Source organism: Mya arenaria, chromosome 6 (assembly GCF_026914265.1).
Source record: "Mya arenaria isolate MELC-2E11 chromosome 6, ASM2691426v1".
NCBI classification, from domain to species: Eukaryota; Metazoa; Mollusca; class Bivalvia; order Myida; family Myidae; genus Mya; species Mya arenaria.
Genome location: NC_069127.1, coordinates 8,779,094 through 8,804,768, shown reverse-complemented (window position 1 = coordinate 8,804,768; position 25,675 = coordinate 8,779,094). Strand labels below are relative to the sequence as shown.

The 25,675-nt window shown below is 36.4% G+C and overlaps 1 protein-coding gene across 1 annotated transcript in view; it reads left to right on the top strand.

Annotated features, from left to right (window-relative positions):
* LOC128238982 (centrosomal protein of 290 kDa-like) overlaps positions 1 to 22,146 on the top strand; it is a 38,106-nt gene extending 15,960 nt beyond the window's left edge. Inside the window, exons 23-56 of the mRNA XM_052955370.1 lie at positions 650 to 799; positions 1,080 to 1,160; positions 1,494 to 1,667; positions 2,048 to 2,159; positions 2,682 to 2,881; positions 3,987 to 4,047; positions 4,423 to 4,520; positions 4,968 to 5,100; positions 5,347 to 5,549; positions 5,977 to 6,090; positions 6,407 to 6,601; positions 6,911 to 7,099; positions 7,877 to 8,011; positions 8,299 to 8,535; positions 9,483 to 9,701; positions 10,052 to 10,206; positions 10,556 to 10,769; positions 11,045 to 11,182; positions 11,416 to 11,530; positions 11,822 to 11,931; positions 12,258 to 12,407; positions 12,862 to 13,013; positions 14,386 to 14,536; positions 14,761 to 14,895; positions 15,850 to 15,996; positions 16,213 to 16,329; positions 16,614 to 16,778; positions 17,049 to 17,171; positions 17,545 to 17,763; positions 18,113 to 18,205; positions 19,338 to 19,414; positions 19,904 to 19,988; positions 20,424 to 20,549; positions 21,233 to 22,146. Of these exons, the coding sequence (XP_052811330.1) occupies positions 650 to 799; positions 1,080 to 1,160; positions 1,494 to 1,667; positions 2,048 to 2,159; positions 2,682 to 2,881; positions 3,987 to 4,047; positions 4,423 to 4,520; positions 4,968 to 5,100; positions 5,347 to 5,549; positions 5,977 to 6,090; positions 6,407 to 6,601; positions 6,911 to 7,099; positions 7,877 to 8,011; positions 8,299 to 8,535; positions 9,483 to 9,701; positions 10,052 to 10,206; positions 10,556 to 10,769; positions 11,045 to 11,182; positions 11,416 to 11,530; positions 11,822 to 11,931; positions 12,258 to 12,407; positions 12,862 to 13,013; positions 14,386 to 14,536; positions 14,761 to 14,895; positions 15,850 to 15,996; positions 16,213 to 16,329; positions 16,614 to 16,778; positions 17,049 to 17,171; positions 17,545 to 17,763; positions 18,113 to 18,205; positions 19,338 to 19,414; positions 19,904 to 19,988; positions 20,424 to 20,549; positions 21,233 to 21,391 (4,932 nt within the window). The 3' untranslated portion in view covers positions 21,392 to 22,146. The remainder of the gene's footprint in view (positions 1 to 649; positions 800 to 1,079; positions 1,161 to 1,493; positions 1,668 to 2,047; positions 2,160 to 2,681; positions 2,882 to 3,986; positions 4,048 to 4,422; positions 4,521 to 4,967; positions 5,101 to 5,346; positions 5,550 to 5,976; positions 6,091 to 6,406; positions 6,602 to 6,910; positions 7,100 to 7,876; positions 8,012 to 8,298; positions 8,536 to 9,482; positions 9,702 to 10,051; positions 10,207 to 10,555; positions 10,770 to 11,044; positions 11,183 to 11,415; positions 11,531 to 11,821; positions 11,932 to 12,257; positions 12,408 to 12,861; positions 13,014 to 14,385; positions 14,537 to 14,760; positions 14,896 to 15,849; positions 15,997 to 16,212; positions 16,330 to 16,613; positions 16,779 to 17,048; positions 17,172 to 17,544; positions 17,764 to 18,112; positions 18,206 to 19,337; positions 19,415 to 19,903; positions 19,989 to 20,423; positions 20,550 to 21,232) is intronic.
* Positions 22,147 to 25,675: the final 3,529 nt, after the last annotated feature.

Genomic DNA, 25,675 nt, shown 5'->3' with positions numbered 1-25,675 from the left:
TTAGCTTGTCTGGTTTTTGAGGAAAAAAACTATCTGGTTTTTGGAAAATAGAGTGGGGTAATGTGATGGACTTTGTGTCATATGCGTCACAGTGCAAAGTCTTAATCACTTGTTAATAACTAAATATTTAAATTTGACTTAGTACACGTTTGCCAGAGACATTATGCACATATATGTATAGCAAAGCCAATATAAATTTTGACTTTGATAATTGTTGATTGTTACAAGTGCTCATGTTACTGTAGGATTGTTACAAGTGCTCAGGTTACTGTAGGATTGTTACAAGTGCTCATGTTACTGTAAATGATATTGTTTTAGTCCCCTGTTAGTTGTCTTTTCACGTAGTGTTGTAGAGCTCCTAGAGATGCAAGCACCTTATTAGTAAGATCAATAATTGGTGATGAACATCTGGCATTTATTATTGCTTAACACAAGAAGTGAATTTAAGTTTATATAAGATCAAACATACTTAAAATAGTTTTCTTACATCTTCAAATTTTAAACAGATAACTAAAGAAAAATTAAATGATGCTTGTTATTATTATAATTAATTTTATTTGCAAACACTGAGAAGTGTTTATTAACTTTATTGCCTTATAACTCAAACAAAAAAGTACAGTTATTCCTATATGAAATTTTGTTCTTGTAGCGTTTACTGGACTCTCTGAACAAGGATGAGAGTGAGATAAAGCGACGGTTATCAGATATGTCTCGCCGGATCACTGTGTACCGAGTGAACGAGAAGGCTCTCACACGACGCTATCAGGCTATGGAGGAGGTAGATGGCAAACACAGGAAGGTAGGCAATAGAGTTCTTTTTTTTTATTTGTGTGGATTTGAAGAAAAATCAAGTGGACAAGAAATTTACAAAAAACTTAATACCGAACTCCTTTTTTTGGAAGAAATATTAACATTATAAATGTGCAAATTTATCTTTACATTGTTAAATGTTTATTGAGGCAAAAATTTGGAAGCCATATATGCCAAAGTTTCTTTAAAGTGTGGCACATATGGAACCTTCTAACATTGACACTTATGTAAGTGAGCAAAGTTATTCAATGCATTCAATAATATTTCAGGAGATCAATCGTCTGAAGAATGAGATGGTTGCCATGGAGCAGGCTGTAGTAGAGAGGATGGGATACCTGCAGAGATACAAGGTAACAATAGAATATTCACTGAAACACATGTGAATAATGTGGTGGTCTTTTGCCCATGTCAGGTTCCCTATTACGATCCATTAACTTTTGACTCAAAGCACTGATATTTTCTGAACAGGAGTCAAAATGATAAATAACTAACCCTATAGCAGAGCATAAATTCATACATTGGCAATGTTTATGCATTTAGTGCAGAATTCATAAAGTGATACAATTTTGTGTCCAATTTGTATTATTTATTTACTATTTCTTGCAATTTGCACTATTTTGTGTGGTAGGCATATCTCTGCTTATATAAAAAAATTTTTACTAAGTATGTGTCTGTATTTGTAGGACATAGCAGCATTCAAAATCCAAGGTCTACAGAAAGGTCTGGAAGAGTCTGTGCCCTCCACGGATCTTGACGAGGCCAACAAGAAGTACCATGAGCTCACTGAGAAGTACCGAGACCTGCTGGAGAAGGGAAACAATCTTGTTCTTAAAGCAGAGATGCTGACAGGACTAGAGGTAAATTCATTTTATTTTGTTTTAAGGTCATAGTGACATTGACAAGAAAGGTTTGAAAGTCTTGAACAGTTTTGTGTTACTTTTTCTTTTAGTGTCATAAATACAACAACTTGGTCAGAATAATAGTCAGATAGACATATAAGACCTGTGTGAATATTGGTAAAAAACTAGGGCACTCGGTTAAATATGAAGACCTAATTTAAAATGGGTTAGTAGCATAAAATGAAAATTTAGTGAGATAAAATAGAACTCCCTTTTTTTCAAAAGTGAATTGCTGAAAGCCAGCTCTTTTTTGTATCTGGTGGTAGAGATCTTTCCTACTAGTCAAGGCAGTGAACTGCATACAAGTTTGTTCATATCTGTATTTTACTGTTCTTCAGATTGAGGTGAAGCGTATGGCGACAGAGAATGAGGAATTGAAGAAGACTATGACCTTGGACAAGGAGAAACTGCATGCACTTGAGGCTGCTCTAAATGAACTGCATAGAAAAGGTTTGGAATATTTGCACTTTAGCTACATACTGGATGGTCTGCACTACCAAGAAATTCAGGCCTGTGTTCATGAAACATCTGAGTAATTTCCTAACTTAAGTCAATTTTGTGTTTAAAATTTTGAATAAACTCAGTGAAAGTTAAGTGTTTCCAGATAAAATAATCGAACAATATTATTATATGAGCAATTAGATTTTGAAATAAGGAAGATGACTTTGGTGAGGTTATGACTTATGTTTTATGAAAAACGGCCAAAGGCTTAATCCCATTTTGGGGTGCTTTCTTTTAGCCTCTTGTAATGAACACCATTTCATAAAAGAAACTATAGACAAATTATTTCCAACTGAAGGCTGATCTCACAATTTATCTGAGATAAGGATGTATAAACCAGACAAACCCAAGTAATCATATTTTCGCTTTTATTTATGTGTTGACAACTCATAAAAATACTGATTTCTGTGTTGAGACCATAAAATAGATTTTGATTTTACGCTCAATCAATGTTTTCTATCCACTTTTTAGGAGTGACAGAGGGTACAGAAATCAAGGGTATCACTGATGCAGACGTGATCTCCGTCTCTAAGAAAATCACCACGCTCGAGATGAAGGAGTTGAATGAAAGGCAGCGAGCAGAACACGCTGTTAACATGTATGAGCAACAGAAATCAATCCTACACAACCTTGAGACCAGGAATAAAGACCTGGAAGACAAGTTTGCTGAGGTGGGTAAATTATGTCAGTTTTGACAAGAGGGAGGGGTAAAACACGAGTTTTTTAGCCAGACTTAAAACAGGGCTGGGGTCTATGGGAGAGAATGACTCTCTGTTTTGTGCTGTGAGATACTTTAATATTATGATTTTGACACAAAAAATTGGAAATGGTGTTCACTGGAAGTAATTTCTGGTAAAAAGCCAAGTATGTAAAGTGAGCATGTATTTTTAGAATACAACCTCCATTTTCTGCCAATGAAATTGCAGATAGGCAATAATTAAGTACTAGGCTTAATCATTAAGAATTTTAACCACGGGTGTTTAAAGGTCTGCCTACTGCCACTCATCTGATACACACTCCCTGCGTCAGATTTTGCGTTGACAATGTGTCATCAAATAAGGTAGTATTCTTAGACAGTTCAATTCCTGGCTTTGGTGCATGTGGGTTTGGTTTGTGGTCACCAAGGCAGACAAGTGGGTTTTCTCCTGGTGCTCCTGTTTCTCCCACAACTCAAGTGTTAACGAGGGTGCTTAATACAATGTTGAGATAACTTGTAACACAATTGTTGTAAAATAAATATGATTAAACTCATGATTAAAAAGTGCTCCATGACTACACTCACTCCGCTCATTCTTAACCATTAAAATGTTACTTCATGTCATCTAACTATGACATAATCATAAATTACCTTTTCTCAACAAAATAATGTTTTATTATCATAAACAAATATATACTACTGAACCAAAAAATAGGCATGTTATTCTCATTAAGGACAGAAGGGGAGAACCAAACAAGGGCAGGGATCAGCCCTTTCTAAAACTGTCAGGCTTAAACACTTTACAATAATGCTATTGTAAAATTGGACTCAATTTAAGTTAAGCAAGCTAAACTATTGACTGAGATAACTATTTTTAAGTATTAAAAAAAAATCAGCGTCACTGGGCACAACAGCTACTATAAAGCCATTTGAATGACACAACAAATAGATTAAATTAACTGAGTTTACATTGTCAGAAAATTTTCATTTATTATTAGACATATAAAACAGAAGTTAAGAGCTTAATTGTTGTTCGCAACATTACAAATTTTGTTCATCAATACATTTTGTGTTTTCAGATTACAAAGTCCAATTTAGAACTTCAGAAGATTGAACGAGATCTCAGGGATGAGCTTTCAAGTATGTGTTTATGATTCTGTCAGATGTGTTTATGATTCTCTCAATGATTCTCTCAGATTTGTTTATGATTCTCTCAAAATTTAAACAAAACTGTGGTAAAAACTTTTGACTAACTCTCCTTGGAAAGCTCATGTAGGAAATGCTAACTAAATTTTTAAAACTGAGATGGTTAATAAACCATTTGTTTTATTGCAGTTATTTTATTATTTATAACTTCTCATCAGCAGATAGACGCAGATTAATTATCACAATGATTTTCCTTTAACCTGTGTGTTTCTACAGAGTAGAGGAATAGTGATAAGGCATTGCAGCCGCTCATGAGGTGCATGGATGATTTGTCATAATTGTACTGTATTATTTAAATCATCTGTGCAGATTCGGTAATGCGGGCTGTAAGTGACCTTGACAGGAAGAAGATCACCCAGTTGGAGGAACAAATACTCAACCTGAAGCATGAAAACTCCAAACTCAAGGTTACTTTAAGATTACCAAGATGACCATTTGTTCCTGGGGCGTATGAGCTAGGCGCCGCATTTGAAGCCCCAATATTCTGACTAGCATCGGCAATGGAGATACAAATATTTTTTTGCCAATGCTATTTTGTAGTTGCTAATTGGCTTCATAATTGCCTTTTGATTAAGATGATATTGAATATACCTGGCATTGTCATAACCCTTTGCCAGACAGTGGGCCAGCATGGGTGTCCAGTTATTCACATTTTGCCTATATAAGAATGAAAACAGTGTGATTTAAGCAAAACATACAAAGGCAGGAAACACCTTCTTTCTTGCATGGTTTTGATATTAGATGGTAAACAGATTCAAAATCAACATGAATTTGTCTTATGGAGATACGGCAACAACTTCCTTATATCAAATCATGATACTGATACGTGTAACTCTGTTCCAAAACTCTTACAGGAAGTGACAGACGTTGCAAGCTCCCAGGTGAGGTCACTAGAAATGCAGCACATCTCACAGGAAAAGGAGGTGAAGTCATTACGCCAACAGCTTCTAGACTTCCAGGTCCAGAGTGATGAAAAAACCATCATAGGTAGGCAGTAATTCATTCTTTACTGTAACTTTTCTGCTGGTATTTTTATTATTTAATAATACGCACTTCATTGTTATAAAAGGGTATACGCTTTTTATTTGATACATATTTTTTTTAAATGCACTCAAGTTTGGAAATGACTTTAAACGTTGTACAAAGTCACCTTGAAAAGTGTTATAAAAATGTTTATGAGAAAAGACGATAGCTTACATGTATATTTCTCTATCATAAAATTGTCTTTTTCAGGCAAACTACACCGTCACATTGTCCAGCTACAGGTGAGTGAGGGCACGGCAGTCCGAAAGCTTGAGGAATCACGCAGAAAGGTGACCAAACTGGAGGCCATGGTGCTGCGTCTTGAACAGAAAATTGACGACAAGGAGAACACGCTCTTCCATAAGCAGAAGGAGTCACAGAACAAGGTCCAGTACCTCAAAAGAAACCTTCATGTGAGTATTGCATTAAAGTGGGTTAGACTGTAATTGGAGTAATACTGAGTGACCTTAATTGATGTAGGCATAACTGTTTAACCAATCAAAAAAACCCTGGACAAAAAATATACATAGACTTAAAGTGTTAATGACCTTGTCAGATCTTGAAGAGGATGGACTTGATCTAATTTAATCATGTTAATTATATTGCTGCAATACAGAGTTAAAGCACATCACAGAGATTGATGGAACCATAGGATGACCTCTATACATTTACATGTTTGACTTAAGGCTCAATTTTGCTAGGAAAATCACAAAGTCTAAGCGAAAGAAGAAGTTCCTAGAGTTGTAATGATCCTGTTTCAACATATTAAACTATTCTGTTTACTGTCGTAGTTGGTAGACTTGGGTGAACCTACATTTATTCTTAATCTTTTCAATTCAGGACCTGAGACTACAATTTGCTGGTGCTATTCCTCTGTCGAAGCAGGAGAAATTCTCCAAGAACCTTCTCCAGCTTCAGACAGACAAGGCTGCACTGGAAGAGGAGCTTAGAAATGTAAGTGTTTGGTGCTTGGTATATTTTGTAGCTGTTGAGTTGGAATATAAATGAAGATGTCCGTTATCTACAGATTGATTCCTGGCATAGATGCCTAAACATAGCCTATCACCATGGTAAGCCAACACTGTAGTACTGTGTTTGTATTCAATGAACAGCTTAGGTTTAGCATAGGTGACTGTTCATTGGTTATAATTGTCCAATGCATAGAATTCAATTATTGACAAACTATTAATTATCATGGGATAATGATAAGTATGGTAATGCCTACCATCTAAATGGTTAAGAAATTTACATAAACTAAATTTATTTTCAGACTCGTAAGACCAAGGAAGATATGGAAGATCGTCTTGCCGCACTGGAACTACAGCATCGGTCCCTGCAGGAGCTGATGTTAACACTCAAGGACGGGCGTGGGGCTGCCAAGGTCAAGGAATGGCATGGCAAGATGGACAACCTTCGCCTGGAGGAGCTCAAGCATCGCAGGCATATCACTAAACTGCAGCAACAGGTAGCCCTACTAAAAAAAAAGAGTTATGGACTGATTATCAAAAACTGACATAGTATAGCTACAGTATGTATATTTTGTTTACATTTTTACTAGCGATTGTAGATATAATTAGTATTGCCATTCAAAGAAAAGTGAAATGCAAAGTTTGTTGTATTAAACATAGATATGTTTCTTACTCAGTTTGTTTTTTGTAATTTTAATTAATACTTTGGATGATGTATAATGTATTGATTGCGAATGTTTAATCACTTTTAATGAGCGATTGCCTACAATGAATCTCCCTTACACTCATTGCCCTGTTAATCCCAGATCACGTACCTGGAGGGAATAATCCGCACCCAGGAGGGGAATGTTGCTGAGTTTGAGGCAGAAAATGTGCGACTCACCCAGGAGTTTGAGGATCGACAACTGCGCTGGGAACATCGTGAGGTGGAGCTAGAGAGGCAGATAGCCACACTGGAGAGTCAGTCCGCGCAGATAGCAGGAGCCGCGGCTAAGGTCAGGATAGTTTCTTGGTCATTAGATTGTTGTTTAGATTATACTTGGTATACTTCTGAGAGTGGAGCTAGAGAGACAGGCTGCAAAGATAAGAGGAGCTGTGGCTAAGGTGAGGATGTTGGTTGTGACTTTTAGGATTAAATGTATGTGATAGTTTTGATAGTAGTTTTCAGAAAAAGTTTATTTCATTGCATTTCCAACTTGACCATTTGGATTTACCTCATCATTGTTTCTGTTGCAAATACAATTAGAGGACAGCTGCCATAATTAGGGATAATTTCAGACTATCCTATGGTTGATTTTTTTTTGTTTTTCAGGATATTTGCATAAAAGAATTAAATAGATAAAATGGATAATATTTTTAACAGGGTTCTAAGGAGGCCTAAAGTTGCTTTGAGCTTGAATTCCTTGTACCACAATTGGAATTTTCAGTCTGGTATCATCCATGCCTCTAACTTGAAGTGTAGTCACTACAGGTAGATTGAACTGGTGTCAGTATGAGACTATTTATTAACATTGCATTGATATACACCTGACAAGGATATCCAGCAAAGACACCCTCTTTTAGTATCCCAGTATGTAAAAAAAAACTTTTCTACACAATATTGGTGTGATTGTGTCAGTGGAGCTAAGATAACAAGTATTGCCTTTTTAAGGAAGCGGTTGGGTTTAACCTGTTGCCTGTCAGCAACAAGCCATCTCCTCCATCAAGTCTATCTTTCACATGTATGATTAAAATAAGTTGAACCATTCGTGACCATGCTTTCTCCTTGTCAGTTTGAGGAGGCCGTGGGGTCCCTACCAGATTCGAAGCTACCGGTTGCCAACCAGCTGGAGCAGGCAATCTCTACCATAAAATCCAATGTGCGTGTGATTCTGGACACACAGGCTGACTCCAAGAGGCTCAAACAGGTGGGAATATTACGGTTTTTCTTATGATCCACTTGTGAGTTTTTCAATACAACTTCAGTGGGCAAAAACTTATCATATGGTACCAAGTATATATACGTTTATTTAAAGCCTGTGTTCTATAAAAACATAATAGAGAGTTTTTTGTTTTGTTTTTTAAATTTTTTATAACTTGGAAAGTGGGTGAATTATATATTCCATATGCAAACCTAGAAAATGTAGATTTTTAGTATAAAAATATTGGTTGCTTTCCATTAATGATAACATGAATTGATTGTCACTTCCAACAGCGCAATGAGGAGCTGTTAAAGCACAACCGTGAGATAGAGAAGGCCCTAGTGGCTCGTGACAAGGTGATCGCAGACCTTCGTCTACGCATGCCTGCCACAGCAGAGCGGGATGAGATCATCTTGCGTGCACAGTCCACCGCCAACACTGAGGCCGAGTTGAATAAGGCTGCACACGACCGAAACTTTGAGAGTGCGCAGTCTATGAAAGTGGCACAGTCCACCATGGCCAGTTTGCAGGTGAGATACTGTTGTGCCTTATGTGGAAATATAGAGATTTTGTCTGGCTTTTAAAATATAATGTTTACCTACATTATGCTGAACAAGCATAATTATATATGCATTTTTATGCCCCCACAAATGAACAGAAATGGGTTTTTTCTGGACTTTGTTGCTTAATACTCCAAAACTATTTCACCTAGAGTCAAGAAGTCTTGGTGGAATGTTGTTGTTTTGGTGATGAACTTTTGCACATGGGGTTTTAGTTTCCCTGCTGCACTTAGTAACACCAGTGTTATGGCCTTTAAATCAGCATTTTAGCAATAGTCAAAAAAGCTTAGGGCGAATGTTGTTGGTTTGATGAAGGTGTGCACCAGACCTGCAGTTTCATTTCCCACTGTTCCTAGGAAAACCAGAGATATGGCCCTTGATTTTGCAAAAAATGGCATTTCTGGACTTAAGCAAATCAAAACTCCAAACTATTTCATCTAGAGTCATGACTTGAGGAAATATTGTTCAGGCCAAAGCTGGGTTTTGTTTCCCACTGCAAATAGTACAACTGTAGTGTTGGCCTTTAATTGGCAAAAATAGTCATTTATGAACTTGTTGAACTTGTGCTGCTCCTAACGTGACAATATGATGGTCCTTGCTTTTGTGACAAACACATCATATGGAGGGCATCCATGTCCTGTGGACACATTCAAGTTATCTCTTTTTCTTTTCTTTTCTTTGTAAAACATGTAAGAGTATTGGTATTGTCATGGCCATGCAGCTAACAGTAGTGTGGTATTGATGCCAAATGAATTTGCTTAAAAAACTTAAAAGTTTTGAAAAGAACAAGTCTTGATGGTTGTTGCCCCTTCAAAAACATTTGAATCTGCTTCTGAATCTGAATTTGATACATTTCAATTGTTGTTGCTTTACGTTTTGATATTCATGTAGTAATTGAATTATTTCTCTGTTGGCAGGCACGTATACAACAAAAGGAAGAGACCATTTGTAAGTACCAGGACCTTCTACGTCAGGCGCGAGACGATATGCAGGATATGAACAAACGCCATGAGAAGGAGCTACGCGCCATGCAGCAGAAGATACACATGAACACTGATGCTGCATTCAGCAAGTTTAAGGAGGCGGCCCATCAGATCATGACACAGAAACTGGCACAACCCTTCACAAATAAACAGGTACATGAAGGAAGTAACTTTGTTGCATATCATTTTTAAGGTTCTTTTTATCATAAAAGTACCTCAATAAACACGAGTGATGTATACATAATCACTTAAGATATGCAGTCATGTTTTCAGTGTAAGGGTAAACCTGGTCAAGAGGTATAAGTGTCCTTCCCTCACATGGTTGTATTTTTAGGCTTCTTTACATTTTTTTTCATGATGTCATTGCAAAAAAAGGATATCAGTACTTGTTCCCAGGTAATGGACTCAGGTATGATTTATATCTGCCTTTACATGTAGCTGTTTTTACAATCAGTCTGGAATAAAATAGTATTAATGAAGACACACTATCATGTTCCATCCAGGTTTCACGTCTTAATGAGCTTGAAGACCAAGTGGTTGAGCAGGAGAATGCTCTGGCTGCCATGGCAGAGAAACTGCGATCTAGAGATGAGGACATTATATCACTCCGAACACGACTGCAGGACCAGAATGTGCAGTATGCTGGCGAGAAACAAACGTAGGTCATCTTCATATTTATGTGGTTCATAAATGCGTGATGCACTATACTTAAAAAAAGAGCTCTTCTTTGTAGGTATTTTGAAAAAGAGTATCTGGACCAGCCTCTTTGCCAAACTTTTGGATAATTTGAAGAATTATTCAAGGATGATGTATAAAACTGTAATGCTGTATGCATTTGGTCTGCAATCAAAATATCATGCTTTTTTAAACAAACTTTATAACAGTGTAAATGAATAAAGGCAAAAGGTTTGGTTATTAACCTCTTCTCTATAAGATTATATCAGACCTGTGAAATTCCATACTCAAAACAAACCCTTCACCTACACCTGTCCATTTTATTTTTCCAGAGTTGTTGGACAACTTCGTCATGAGCTGGACAAGAAGCAGACAGACATTGACCGTCTCCAGAAGACCGTGGAAGACCAAGGTCGCGACATTGAGCTTTTAAATGCGGAACTGTCTGCCGCGAAGGATGCCAACTCTCGTGCTCCCACTTCCACAATGAAGAACATGGTGGAACGCCTTAAAAACCAGCTGGCACTTAAGGAGAAACAACACCAGGTCAGACTGAAGTTTGGGCTCCTAAATCACAATTAAACTATAACGAAGTTGAATTGTACAGATGTTATAGTAAATTCATTTTAATTTATCAAGTTTTATGACAGTTAAGTTGCTTAACAAAGACTAATGGAAAGTGTATATCAGGTGTTCTTGTTAGGGTTAGGCTTTCTTGGTTAGGCTAATATAATTACGCTATAATTCCAGAACTGAAATTGCTCAATAGTAGCTTTAAATTTTAAGGCCTTTTATTCAAAGTTCATAATATCATTATGTAGGCTCTGAGCAAGGCGTTGACGGAGCTGCGTGCAGACATGGTGACCCAGGCACAAGCCCAAGTACGTGCTCATACTGATCAGGGAGAACAGGAGGTCAATGTACAGAGGATTGTCGACAAACATACCAAGGAACTTGGGGTAGGTTATTGTTCTTTTTAGCTCTTTTGTGTGTTTTTCTTTGTAAGAAAGTTTACGGTATATAGCCTTGGTGTTGGTGAAGCAGACTTCTGCATAAACTTCAGTCACAATTAGAAAACTATAATAAAGTTATGAACATGAAAATTATTACACCCATGAAAATTATCAGACTTGACCACAATGACTGTGCCCACATCAGCAGCAAGTGTTGACACCTTTCTCTTTATTGGTAGGACCAGATAGAGGACCTACAGAGTACTGTGGAGAGGCAGAGGAAGGAGGCAAAGAAGAGAAAAGACAAGGAACAGACCCTTCAGGCTGACATAGACGATCTCCGGGAAGAACTAGGTTGGTGGAGCTTTCTAAGGGATAGGGACCATGGTCAAGATCTGAGAGCACTTGGGGACATTGTGAAAAAAAAGGATATTTTCCATTTTTAAAATTTCTGTCTTTTTAGCAGTTTAACCTCTTGTGCTTAGTTGACATAGATGAGATCCCTCCATAAACAATTAAAATATAGCATGTTAACATGTAGGAAATAAATATAATAATCAAGCCTCAACCATATTTCAAACAAAATAGCAATGCTATGGTTTCATTAGATAATGTATTTCACCAGTTAAACATCATCTGTTTCAGCCCAGAAAGAGAAGAGTGTGTCAAAACTCAAGGGAGACAAACATCGTTTAGAATCGGAGATTGAAGATCTTGAAAGGAAGGTGGAGAGGATGAGCACCATGAAGAGTCAGGTAAGGGAAGTAAATATATGCTCAATACGGTAATGTCCTTACTGGAGGAAATTAATAGGTTTAAAGAGGTGAAAAGAATTTATTAGCAATACCTAAATTTAACGCAGCTCTGGCTTAAATGCAAGCATCAATGCAGGCCAAGCAAACACTAAATAAGAGACACGCCATGTCATAAGACTGAAATAAGCTTATATCAAATAGATTTGAAATTAAAGAGTTTAATAAAACCACTCGTAAGGCACATAATATGTGAAATACTTTATTAGAATCATTATATTTCCGGTCTTCAAATGAATTACTGAAGCTCCGAATGGAAAATATTTCAGAAAACTGGAGAGGAGAATACAAAGAAGGAGATGGATGAGTTACGTCGCCAGGTCCGTATGATGGAGGCAGAGCTGAAGAGGAAAAGCCAGGTGCCAGAGAAACCATACGAACTGAAAAAAGTTGAATCTCCTAAGGATCCACCTCCTAAGGTAGGATTTAAGGATTTTTTTAATGCTAACTTTCCAGTCATTTAGAAATTGAGGTTTGTATATATGTAACACAATCTGCGAAAGCCATAGGAAAAAAATGACCTGTTACATTTGTTGTATATTATATTTACTGGCTTTTGTTTTTAATTGACAGTGAAACCTCTGTCACACTTATTATACAAGTAACAACATGTTAAATAAAAATTTGATTTCTCGTGTTACATCATTTTCACATGTGGCCTGGTTTTTACAAATTGTGTCACATTCAGTATGCTGATAGGCACACAACACAGCAGTCTAGTCTCACTGTCTGCACTCAATTTCACATTTATTTGCTTGTCTATGTTTAACATGGTGATAACGGGTAATTCAAAATCAATGCATCAAACCCTTGAATATTGAAATGTCGACATGAAAAATGTTTTGTTATTAAAACACTATATTATTTGTACAGGGCAGTGGTGGAAGTGATGACCTTATTCGGTGGGAGGAGGGGAAGAAATGGCAAAAGACTGTGGAGAAGATGCGTGGCAAGATCAAGGAGAGAGACACCGAGGTCGACCGCCTTAACAAGGCCAACAAGATGCTGAAAGACATTAATGACAGGCAAGTGCATCAAAATCGCTCTTTCAACTCTCCTCTTTTGTTAAACTTCTTTATTGACCAGCAATCACATTAGAGTGTGACCAGACTATTTGTTGCATTTGTTTATTGTACATTTGTAAGTGCTATTTCTTAGTGTGATTTGCAACCAAAAATATGGTGAGAAGTAATGTTATTCATAGAATTGTAGAAAGCGGGAAATAAATCAATAGTCACACTTATGAAGTTCATCCATTTATCTAGGGTATGGATGACCATGCAAATTTATATGACTTGATTACATAATGACAGGAAAAAATGAAGAAATTTGGACTTCCATTGAAAGCAAATAAATCTATTTTTGTGAATATATTTATGGAATAACTTTTTAATTCGTGTTGTCTCCCTTGCATCAATATAAATAATTAAGTTCAATATTCTTGTCTGAGCCTGTTTTCTAATATTTGTTAACCTTGCAGAAGATATATAGCATTGGAGTATTGATTATAGGTCTTAATGCAATGAAATCTATGAAGAGTTAAGGTTAACCATACTGCTTGACAGGTGTTTGTGCATACATGCTTATGAAAAACAGGGAAACTCAAATTCTTTATGAGTTTGGGCTTAAAATGAACACTGGATAAAAGCTGTACATAAGGCAAGTTAAATGTATTTGTATTTATACGACTGTGTTTGTTTAATTTTTGGAGATGCTCAGTTAAATGTTTAAAGGTTAATGCACAATTTCAATGCAGTGCATGTGCTTTCCTTGGTAAGGGTAAGGAAGGCAAATGTTTTCTAAATGATATGTCATATGTAACCCATGATAGAGCATAAACACAAGCATGTATAGCATTACTATTGTAAAGTAATATTTTAAACACACTTTAGCATGATTAAAAATCTGATATGTTTTTACTCATTTTAAAATCATTGAAAAACATTGTCTCATAGATTTTGTTGATAAAAATACTTTAATTTTAAAGTAAAACGAGTGAAAGTGTTATTCATACAGTACTGCATGGCATATTTGACTTCATTGTTTATTTCATTGCTACACACTGGTTAGGCAAGCTTGACGCCATTTGCCAAATGGTAAAACCTGAAGAAAATGTCTGTCTTGATTGCAATAAAACCTTAGATATTTACATTGTATATTAAAAAGAAATTGACTGAGAAAATGTAAATAAAAGGATTGAAAATCATTTTGGGGCATTAATGCAATTTAGAATATGCTAGTGAATTTTACAATTCATACAAGAAGTGCTAGCACTCATTCAAGATCAAATGAATGTCCCTGAAAATAATTTTCATATATTTTCTTATATTTTTTTGCCTTAAGTATCAGCTTGTGGTACTCCTATTATAATTATTGTATAACTGTTATTTGTTTCAGGTTGACACGTGAGAAGGAGCAGTTGGAGAGGCGGAATGTAAATCTGGGGGGTAAGGCTGCTCCCGCCCCACCCCTCACTTCCCACCAACCCTACAAGCCTGATCACCAACTAGAGGCACTCAAAAACCAGAACTACCAGCTTCAGGAGCAGGTAAGACAATTTGATTGCTGTTTAAAGCATAAAGCCAATCTATGGAATAAGGCAACTCCCTACCTTACAACTCACCTCACAGCCTTCCAAGCCCATCAACCAGCACTCAAATATAGTTCTATCAGGTTAGATTATGTAGATAATCTCTGGTTGTATATTGTGTGTTGTGAAATAAAAAGGATCTTGAATGTAGAAAAATAATCCAGAAGTGCTTTATCTTACAGATATCAGAGCTGCATCGTGAGTTGGTCCAGGCGCGGGAAGTTCCGGCCGTGGAGGAGAGACTGAGATCTCAGCTGGCTGGTAACCTTGACACAATGGAAAGGGTGGCAGCACAGAAAACTCATGCCACATCATCAGTAAGAGGCTTTAAATTAGATACCAGCACATACCAGCTTCATGGTCACAGCACAATAAGCACATACCAGCTTCAGGGTCACAGCACAGTAAACACATACCAGTTTCAGGGTCACAGCACAGTAAACACATACCAGCTTCAGGGTCACATCACAATAAGCACATACCAGCTCCAGGGTCACAGCACAGTAAGCACATACCAGCTTCAGCGTCACAGCACAATAAGCACATACCAGCTTCAGGTTCACAGCACAGTAAACACGTATACCAGTTTTAGGGTCACAGCACAGGAAACACATACCAGTTCCAGGGTCACAGAACAGAAAGAAGACACATACCAGCTCAAGGGCCACAGAACAGAAAACCCATACCAACTTGATGGTCACTATTGCATGGCTTTGTGTTTAATGATTCCTTCTTGGTCAGACCTGATCAGTAACATTTTTTTTAAATGCAGGATCAGTAGAATAGAGTAAAACCAAGTAGAATTAATCATTAAAATTTGCATTAACAATTCAATGCTAAAATATCAGCATTTCTCTTAAAGCTGCACTCTCACAAATTGACACTTTACCCCTTATTGTTATTGTTGTCTTAAAATAAGCTTATTTTTGCATCAGTGCCTTCAATTTAGTTACAGATCTCAATTGTTTGTTCAAGTTTCATTTTTCTTAAAGTGTTTGTAAAACATCAATTTCAAACATAAAAATGAAAACTGCAATCTGCTCTCTTGTCAGGAGTCTTATATCACTGATTTACAGACAGACATTTATGCTTGGCTCATTTTAAGACAAAACAAACAAACTTGTCAAAACAGTCGATCTGTGAGAGTGCATCTTTAAGTGGCCAAAGGAGGTGGGTACAGATAGGGACCAGGTATGAGGAACCTGAGGATGCAAACATTGTGTGCATGTTACATATAACCTCAATTTAAAAAGTTGATTAACTAACTTCAGTCACCTAATGAGGGTACTGGCGGGGACCAGCAGGTGCTGCTTGGAAAAACTCAGGGTCTACAAAAACAGGTGCTGAAACTCTCAGAGGAAAACATTGAGCTCAAATTTGAGGCTGAGCAGGCCAAGAAAGACATTCCTAGGCTGAAGGTACGGATTCGTTGGGATGGCGGTGAAAAATATTAAATATATATGTTCATTGTACAACACATACCTTAGCATTGGTGTGTGTCAGTTTGTAGCTGTTGATGATATGTTGATATTTTCAAAATACAAAAAAGTATATGTGTGTTGGAGTTAAAATGAATTAACATACCGGGTAAATTATCTGAATCTTACCATGTTTATGTTTATGTATCCTTAAAGGATCGTATAACAGACCTACAACGTTATGTGGAGGCGCTGAAGTCAGAGAACAGTCAGTTGCTTGCTGGGGATGGCACAAACAGATCAATGGATTCCTCAGGATCTTCTGTGAGGAGGGTGAGTGACAGGAGTTTCTACATGGCATACTGATATACTTGAACAACATTGATGTGGGGCTTCTACTGCGTCTGCTGCTGCTGCTGCTGCGGCTGCGGCTGCTGATGATGATGATTTCTTTTCTGTGACCAAAACAGTTAAATCAACTATTATTAAATGTTTTTGCTTATGGAAATTAGAAAATGTTCTTTCGATAGACTTTGGCATGTGAATGTTAGCTATCAGTTTTTGTCATAATCAAGATTTAATGATTTAGTATAAAGTAACCTAATGGTCATTTTTAGATTGGTGAGAGCGGGAAGAGCTCACGTCAGCTTGAGAAGACGATCGCTCTCCTCAAGAAGGTGGTTGAGCGTGTACAGTCGGAAAATGAACAGCTGAAGAAGGCCCCAGGGGTTGTCAGCAATGAAAAACTACACAACCTCCAGCTTGAAAATGATGGACTGAAGGTCTTGAATATAAAATTAATTATTTTAATTTGTTTAATGGTTCAAGGATGATTGGATTGAAAGTATATGATCTTTTTGTATTTTCAATTGGCTGATTTTCAAATTGCTGAACTGAAAAAGTTATTTGGACGTTAATTTTTAAAATCTAAATCCTACAAAATAACTGCAGGTTTGTAGATAGTGGAACCGTTTTTAAATGACATTAAAATTTGAAGCAGATGATAATCATTTCTTTTCACCACTTTTAAGCTCGTTAATGTTTGGTTTCAGTCTCAACTAGAGGAGTTACGTCAGCGTGTTGGTTCGACCCTGAGTGAGCGCTACACCAGCCAGCAGAAGGGCACAGCGAAGATGATGAATGATTATGAGAAGATGAGGAAAGACCTGATGAGGGTAGGTAGACAGGGACAAAGCTAAGTTATATTTGGATATAAGAATAAGATTGTATAACTGTAACACTTTTGTATGCTATTGTATAACAGGAGATATATAGCAATAAGAAGCAAATATCACATTGCTTGCTTGAGAATAACATCAAGCAGCTGTGAGTGCTGTGAAACATTTCAATAAAATACAGTTATATACACTTTATTACTTTTGCAAGAAATGGACTCAATTGAGATTTGAGCGCCTAGATTTCTCCTTGAATAGTGATGGAGCAACAGAAGTCACAACTTATTGTGTCCTGTTGCAGTTGAGCAATTTAGCTGTTACACCTTACGATAACATATAAAATACTAATTGTCTTTTCATTGCCCTTTCACAGGAAATGGACACAAATGAGAAGCTGCGTGCCAATATGACGTCGCTGGAGATCAAAGTTGAACAGCAAAAATCCCGTTTGACGGAATCAAAAACCCGACTGCAGATTGAGGAGAGCAAGGATGAGGGGACTGGCGGTGAAGGAAGAGGCTGGAAGTCAGCTGTTGTGACACGCATGTACGAGGATAGGGTCAAGACTCTGGAGACAGACCTCGAGAAAAAGGTTAGTGATGATAAGAAAGGCGAGACATTTGCTGGCAATAAATATAAGAAAAAAGTAAATCGTATTTCATTTTGGCATCAAGTCTTACCTATTTATGCCATGAGTGAGCATATTATATTAATATACATGTATGGAGTTTATATGAAAATTAGCAAGCCTTTGTAATGACCACAGTTAAAAGTATTGCATTTTGTTTATAGATATTGTTTATCATATAAAAGTTATAAAAAAAAACTTCGGTTATCATGATTTTGTATTTGTAGTTAGTTTCATGTTCAAAGTACTGAAATGAACGCTTCGTTATTTTATAAGAGCTGAAAGTAGTGTTACATTGTTTATGTGATTTCAGACAAAGCTGTTATCAGACGCCAAGACGTTGCTGAAGGAGTCGGCATTAAGAGAACAGAGACTCATGGCAGAGAAAGATCAACTTCTGAAGAAGGTTCGGAAATACTTATTGTATTATACTAGGGATTATACTAGGGATTATACTAGGGATGCAAACGCATGGCAAAATTGATATTCGAATATTCGGTAATTACCAAAATGAATATATTCTAGTATATTATAAATATTCGCTACAGTTAAAGCCGGTACACGGGACGGACGCTGTTTTTTCCTAAAATAAGCCTCTGAAATTCCCCATTTACAGAAAATAAATCCAAGAAAAAGCAAAATATTCTGAACAAACAAAAACCCAAATTAGTTTTAAATTAACACCATTCATATTTGTAAACAATGATCGTAAATTCCTAGTTGAATGTCGTAATGCACCAACGGATGGTCATTTTGTAGGACGAGCAGCCTCTTTCTGGGATTGATCTCTACTAAATATAACTATGGAAAAACCGAACCTACTCGGGAATTAGTTCCATAATAAAACTAAAATAACCCTGAATTCATATAAAACATGGACGAGAATCCATTGTACAACAGTGTCATAAAACGCTATTTTTAACAGTTACATTTTCAAAGGAAGAAAAGTTATAATGAAACATGGAAAACAGTTTAGAGCACATAACTAGCACATGTGATTCATATCGTTATGGCGATTTGAGCTATAGGCAGCCATGACACGACTTAAGGTAGCTGATTTTATATATCCTTTAATGGTATGGCCATTAAAATATAGTGAAAATAATTGAAACTTGTTTGATGTCTAATAGCCAGTTTTTGCAAAATTACGGGGTACTGTACAGTTCACACCTCTGGTATTAGGGATCAATCGTTGTAAAAACAATACCAGATAATATATCAAACAACATAGGTTAGGTGTAGGCATAATTTTTTTTTTATCAAACAAAAAACATCAAAAATTTGAATACTGATTTTGACATTCGAATATCAATCGTTCCATCCATCGAATATTTGAATATTCATTTGCATCCCTATATTACACCCTTCAATTTCCGAAATGCTATTACTTTTGATATATATATCTTTATATATTTGATATATTTTCCATTATTTATAAGGAAATAATTGTGATAAAATTTGCTACACAATGAAGAGAATTTTAAACAAGAATCATTTGCAGGTCACAAATGTATAGTTTTCTGTATGTCCATTCCCAGGTTGCGGTGTTGGAAAGATTACCTCCAGGTTCAAGTGTGTCCGAGGTGGATTTGGCCAGGGACTATCAACAGTCCAGGTATGTACGGTGCAAGATCACATAAAAAGGTAGACATTTACTGGTTGTGGACCATTTTTTCTGGTAAAAAATTTAGACTATTTTTTGTTAAAAGATTTACTGCTTTTTGTTCTCTCTTTGAATAGCATTGGGTCATTTAAGTGAAATTACTTGACAGATAGTGAAAGAGAAATGTCATATGTAAAAATGTTTCTGTTAAGAGTATCAAGAACATGATGCATATTAATGGTGACAAGCAAAAATAGGTAGTTATATGACAGTTTACGTTCAGATGTATTAAGGGACTTGAAAGGATCCTAACGATTGAAAGGAACCTAACCTAACCTAACCTGGCCTGGCCTGGCCTGGCCTGGCCTGGCCTGGCTTGGCCTGGCCTAGCCTAGCCTAGCCTAGCCTAACCTAATGTAGTTTACAAAGAAAGAAACAGTTATTTTAGATCAATTTCTGCTTGTCTGGATATGTAGTTGCATTGTTTATATGGCCTTGCAGGTTGACTATTGACAGACTGGAGAATGAAAAGAAAGAGCTGGCTCATGAGCTCAGCATGGCCCGCAGACAGGCAGGCACCTCTAATGTAAGTATTAATGCATGTAAGAAATAAATGAAAACAAATATAATGTTATTTCTACATTGATTAAGTTCAGTGAGCTATTAATTTGGCACATGTCGTATACTCATTGTTTTCTCCGAGGTCCTATTATATGCATCCTTTAGGTGCGGTGCGCTGTGTTTTAATTAACATGTGTACAAAGTGATGCTTTGGCCTGTTATGTTTAGAACCCTTGTTTTAGAAATATATATAAGTATGAAGAGAGATTTGAAAAAATGAATAACTCATATTCTTAAGTTTAAAATAGGCATGTATATTGTTAAAAACTGAAAAGTATAGAGCATACCATTTTCTGACTTCTTCTGTTTGCTAACTGTCCTTGTATAATTGTTATTTGGAATCTCACTTTTTGGCTATGTTAAGTTTTTAACTAAGAAGTATTCTTTGCATCTTGCGCAGATAAGCGAGGACATCTTCACAAAGGCAAACAGCTATGACAAGGCAATGTCCGAGAACATAGAGCTTGGTCTGCAGTTGAAAACTACCATGTTGGAGAGAGATAAGCTGAAACTGGAGGTGGATAGAGTGAGTACCGTAGTGTGTATTTGGGCATGTTAAAATGGAGCTGGGGGTAGGAGAAATTTGGCTTGAGGGTAACAATGGGTTGGCCTGCAGCCTTAAATCACATGTTGAAAATGTGTGAGTAATCAGTTAAGACCAAATGAATATTCACACGCTCAGAATGAATGGAAGGCTACTGGTATATAATCATTTAAAAAATGTTTGATGCTGTAATGCTGTCAGAGGCGCTTTTTAAAAAAAAATTATATTGATATGTTTGTTTTTTTAGGTTTTTCCATATGCATGCCTAAAAAATTCAAGTTCGACTTTAAGTTTACATAGTGTGATTTGAAAATTACTTTGCACAAATGTTGACAATGAATAGTCTGAATTCCTTATTTGGGCTTGAAATTGGCCTGTGATTTGATTAGGAATTTACAAATGACTTAAATGAAACATAAGTGCCTGTTCCCAAGTTTCTTGATTGTGTTTGGATTGTGTAAATTGAAAACTTTCGTTACATTGTGTCTATTTGGTATATGTATGCGTATAGAATCCATTTCTTAAACAAAACACTCTCAGAACATTAATATTTCTAAAGTCATTCCCCTCGACATAGACTCTAACAAACAAAAGTGTAGAAAACTAGTTTGATATTTTTATTGAATTGACTATTGATTGAATAGCTCTGAATTGTTGAATTTCAGTTACGGAAGGAGCTAGGAAATTTTGGGCCTGACTTTTTTGAGGAGATCGAAGACCTGAAGTTCAACTACAAGCAGTCTGTGGAGAAAAACTTTTCCTTGGAGGACAAATTGAGGCAGATTAGTACACAATATGGAATTTCCATACCAGGCCTCAAGTAGACAGTAAAGATCTGGTTGCTTTGGCTTGGGTCACCTTGAGTACAAGAGAAAACATAATTGTATAAGTGCCCAATGCAGAATATAGGTCTGTTAGTATGATTTCAGAATAGTAACGATTTGTTGATGTTTGATACTACATAGGTTCTGATAAAGGATTTGGAACCCTGCATCAGACTTGCTGGTTGTTAAATGTTGGTAAATTTTTTGAAAAGAGGAAGAAGAAAGAGAAGATTGGATAGTTTTGTTTGTGTGTTCTTTTACATGTGTGTGCTGGCAAGTGTTGTTTAGGCTACATTTTGAAAGGTTATTTTAATTCATGTAGTTTTTGTAACATTTCAGTTTTGCTATATTTGTAGTGTTAATAACCAGTATTGATTTGATTCTATAAATAATAATCATGGTTAATACTGATACCTGAAGTTGAACAAACTTTTAGGTTAAAGAAAAATTTGTGTTATTATGTTAGGATGATATGTTAGGATGAGTGGCAAAATAGTGATAAGTTGCCCTATTAAGATATGTGCAAATAGAACTTCCAAGTAAAGTAAATATGTACTGATGGAAATTAATATACTTGTTAGTATATTTGCATGACAACTGTGTATGTTGTGTGGAAAGATTATATATTGTATACATATGCTGGAATATTAACAATTGATCTGTGATATTTTACCGTCCAATGAATGTTGTAAATTATTTACATGTGTAAATGTAAATTTTGAATAGTAAAGTGTATTTAATATAAATGTAATATGAAATAGAAATAAATTTAGAATATACACTTGGTTTGTCTTTAAGTGTCTAGTAAAGACGAGCATTAATGTCTGATTTCCCTGTTAAAGAAGTTGGTCTATTTTAAGTTTCATTTTTAACCAAGTTTAACTTGTGTTGAAACTATGACCATAAAAGTTTGGGAAGGTACCAAGATTGTAAAAATTCCTTAAACTTCCAGTGTGAGTTTGTCTTGTATTGGAAACAGATTGATAGACTTCATAAAAACAAATGCAAATATGCAATTGAAAGTTTTATAGTATAGTTAACAGTATCCTGGGGAGAGAGAAGTCAGGAGGCATACAAGCTGAAGAAGGGAAAATACAAAGACTTGGTAGACACATGTAGAGAGAGGGGGGTTGGAAGAAATGGATCTTCCCAGTGGAAATTGGATGTAGTGGATTTCCATTATGGTCGGGGTGGAAAATGCTTGGAGTTGTGGGCTTTAAGGGACGAGTCCAGACCATCGTCAACCACGCTCTTGCGAGAGCTGCCAGTTGGCTCTGGCTATGACGCAGTGAACCGACTTGGAAGCCAACATAGACGAGGTAATGACTGATCACCACTACCTGCCCCGCCATCTAGAGGGTGTACTGAGATAAGGGGCCAAACACCCAGTGACAGATGGGCACTCGGCTGAGGATGGCAATGTTAAGAAGTACAGCTGTATCTTCACAACTGCGTGTCATTAGTAGTCCTTTAATGTTTAAGTGTAAGGTTTCTCTTTATAATTAGTGCTTATATTCACCTGCTTATATTCACAATCATAGCAACATTTATTATAACATTAATGAGAGCTCAGTGAGATTGGGCTTGTAAAAATAATATTCTAGTATGCGCCCATGCACTATCCACCAAAGTACTAAGAGGACACAATCCCCTAGTGTTACACGTCAGGTTGAAAAAGCCGTGGCCTAGTGGTTAAGGCAGGCAAGCATCTGCCTACAGAGTGGGAGGTCGTGGGGTCAATCCCTGGCCGCATTATACTGAAAGACGTTAAAAGTTGGTACAAGTAGCTCCCTTGCCTGGCAATTGGCATTTAAAGGGTAGTGCTTGGAAACGTGGTGTAGCTCAGTACTGGTTTAAATCAGGAATGTTGTACCTGCTCCGTGTATCGGTGCACGTAATAGAACCAAAGGGGTCTCTTTGGGTCTCTTCGAAAAAGAGCTTGGGTATCATCGCACCTCTTTCTTGTATCCCACCACTGTCTCTTCCGAATACTGTCCATTCAGCCAAAACAAAAAAAGGACCCCGTTGGAATTTCATGGGTTATCCTTGCCCACAAGGTCTAAAGAAATACACACATACACAAATGAAGCCCTAGAGAACACATTTGATGTTTAGAAACGTATACAGTTATAAACTGGCCTACCTTAAGTTTTGTTGGAAAAACAATGCTTTTCTTCTGAATTGAACTGATTTACTATTACTCTACTCATTTCAATCATAACGCACTGCTTCGACAGGCTCTCGCAGTAATTCACCTGGATGTGAACATATTTACAACGAGTTTGAATTGTTTGTTATTTTAATTGATACTGGTCAGGTCACAACACTCTCATGGGTATGGTCAATGTTAGCATAATGCTTCATTTCAATTTACAATGCTTCATTTCAATACTTTGGACAAAATTGCACAGCTTGTGAGGTAGTGGTGAAAATGACAGTCTTGCTTGAAACCAATAAATGCAGTGGTGAAATCAGTATCTGAATTGTATTAACTAATTTTTATTTAGAGTCAGTGTTAATGTTTTGCAAGACAAGATCAAGGCTAATTATGAACATTCCTTTTTGAGAACAAAAGCAACATGAAAATAAAATTCGGAGCAGTGATGCAAAATCATAAAGAGTTTTATTTTATTCTTTTCATTTGTCAAACATGTTTACAACAATATGAAAGTCCTCATTCAATACTAATGTACATTAGGGGATTAAAAATTGATTGACATTGAAAATGTTAATTGTGTACATTGAATAATGTATTCTTAATATGTTCAAATTCTATTGAAGTAATTAATTTTACTTTTTTTGTGTAATGAGTAGCATAGAATGTAGATTTGAGAACACAAATGTAGTAATGTTGTATGCTTTAGGATGCATAGGTCTTGTATACCCATAAAAATATATACAATACTAGAATAGCGATTGTATTTTGTTCTTGTTAACCATGTCATTTTAAAGTGATTTGCTCATTCATGTTTTTTTAGACAATTTTTTAGACAATTTAATTTGAATGATGAAATATTACGAAAAGTTAATGTTATGTTTTGATTTACCAAATTCTGTTAAAAGATTTTCACTCCAGAGGATTTGCCCTCTAAAGTTATCATTTTGATAAAGGGTCTCCAGCCAGTGTGAGTGTGTTTATTAACACTACTGTGATAATGATCTGGAGCAAGCCACAGATTTATAAATACTGACTGCCCAGTTGGTATTCATTTCGAAGCACATGTTTCAGAGAACCGAGCTGTACATTGTACTTACATATATAATTAAGAAAGATCTCCGCATGGCTTTTTGTGGGATAATTAAATAATTGAAATGAGAGCTATTATTTATTGTCATGAATGTCCCCCACGCCTAAGATTCAGAATGTCAAATCATTTTAAATCTGACATGGTATGACAAAAATGAAGACTGGACACAAGCTATCAGCAGTAAGACTGATAAAGCAAAACATAAGAAAATTGTGACTTTGACCTCGAAGGTAGAATTATGGGTCTTGTGTGCAACAGCTCCTCAGATTATGGTAGTCACTTCTGCCAAATAGTTTAAAATGCAACATTGTATGACAAAGATATGGACCAGATGACAAAGATATGGACCAGAAACATACTATTATCAGTAGGACTTATATAGCAAAACATTAAACAAATTCATAGTTTCTGTGACCTTGGCATGGAAGGTCCACTTGTTTCAAGGGCAACTCTTCCCAATACTGGTCACATCTGCCATGATTTTTCAAATCTAATCTGACATGAAAATGTGGACTTGACAAAAATGGGACGGACTGATGGACATATACTTAGTGAACGCTGTGGAACCTGTTCAAATAGCCAAGTCAAATATCCCCCATTTTGGTCAAATAGCCCCCACACATTTGGTCAAATAGCCCCCACTTGGAAAAAAATGGTCAAAACGCCCACAATTTGGTCAAAACGCCCCCATTTTGGTCAAATAGCCCCCACTTCTTTTTTTATTTAAAATTATATTTGAAAATAAGTTGTAATATTTTTAAGATATGTGTATATATATCTGTCTGGTCTCAGAACAATGCCTGCAGCTTAACCAGAAGGCTGCGTTGTGTACACTGCATGGGACCTGTACCGATCTGGCGATCTGACCGACACGGGCTTGCTAAAAAAGATTTCCTCTATATATGTGCACACTGTTCCAAAAACAAATGAAACAGAAGATTAGTGACAGCTGCATAAGGACCTTTTTACTATGTATTGACATATAATATACCATTTCCATCTATGTTAATGTATATTGTATTGTACAATGAGAATA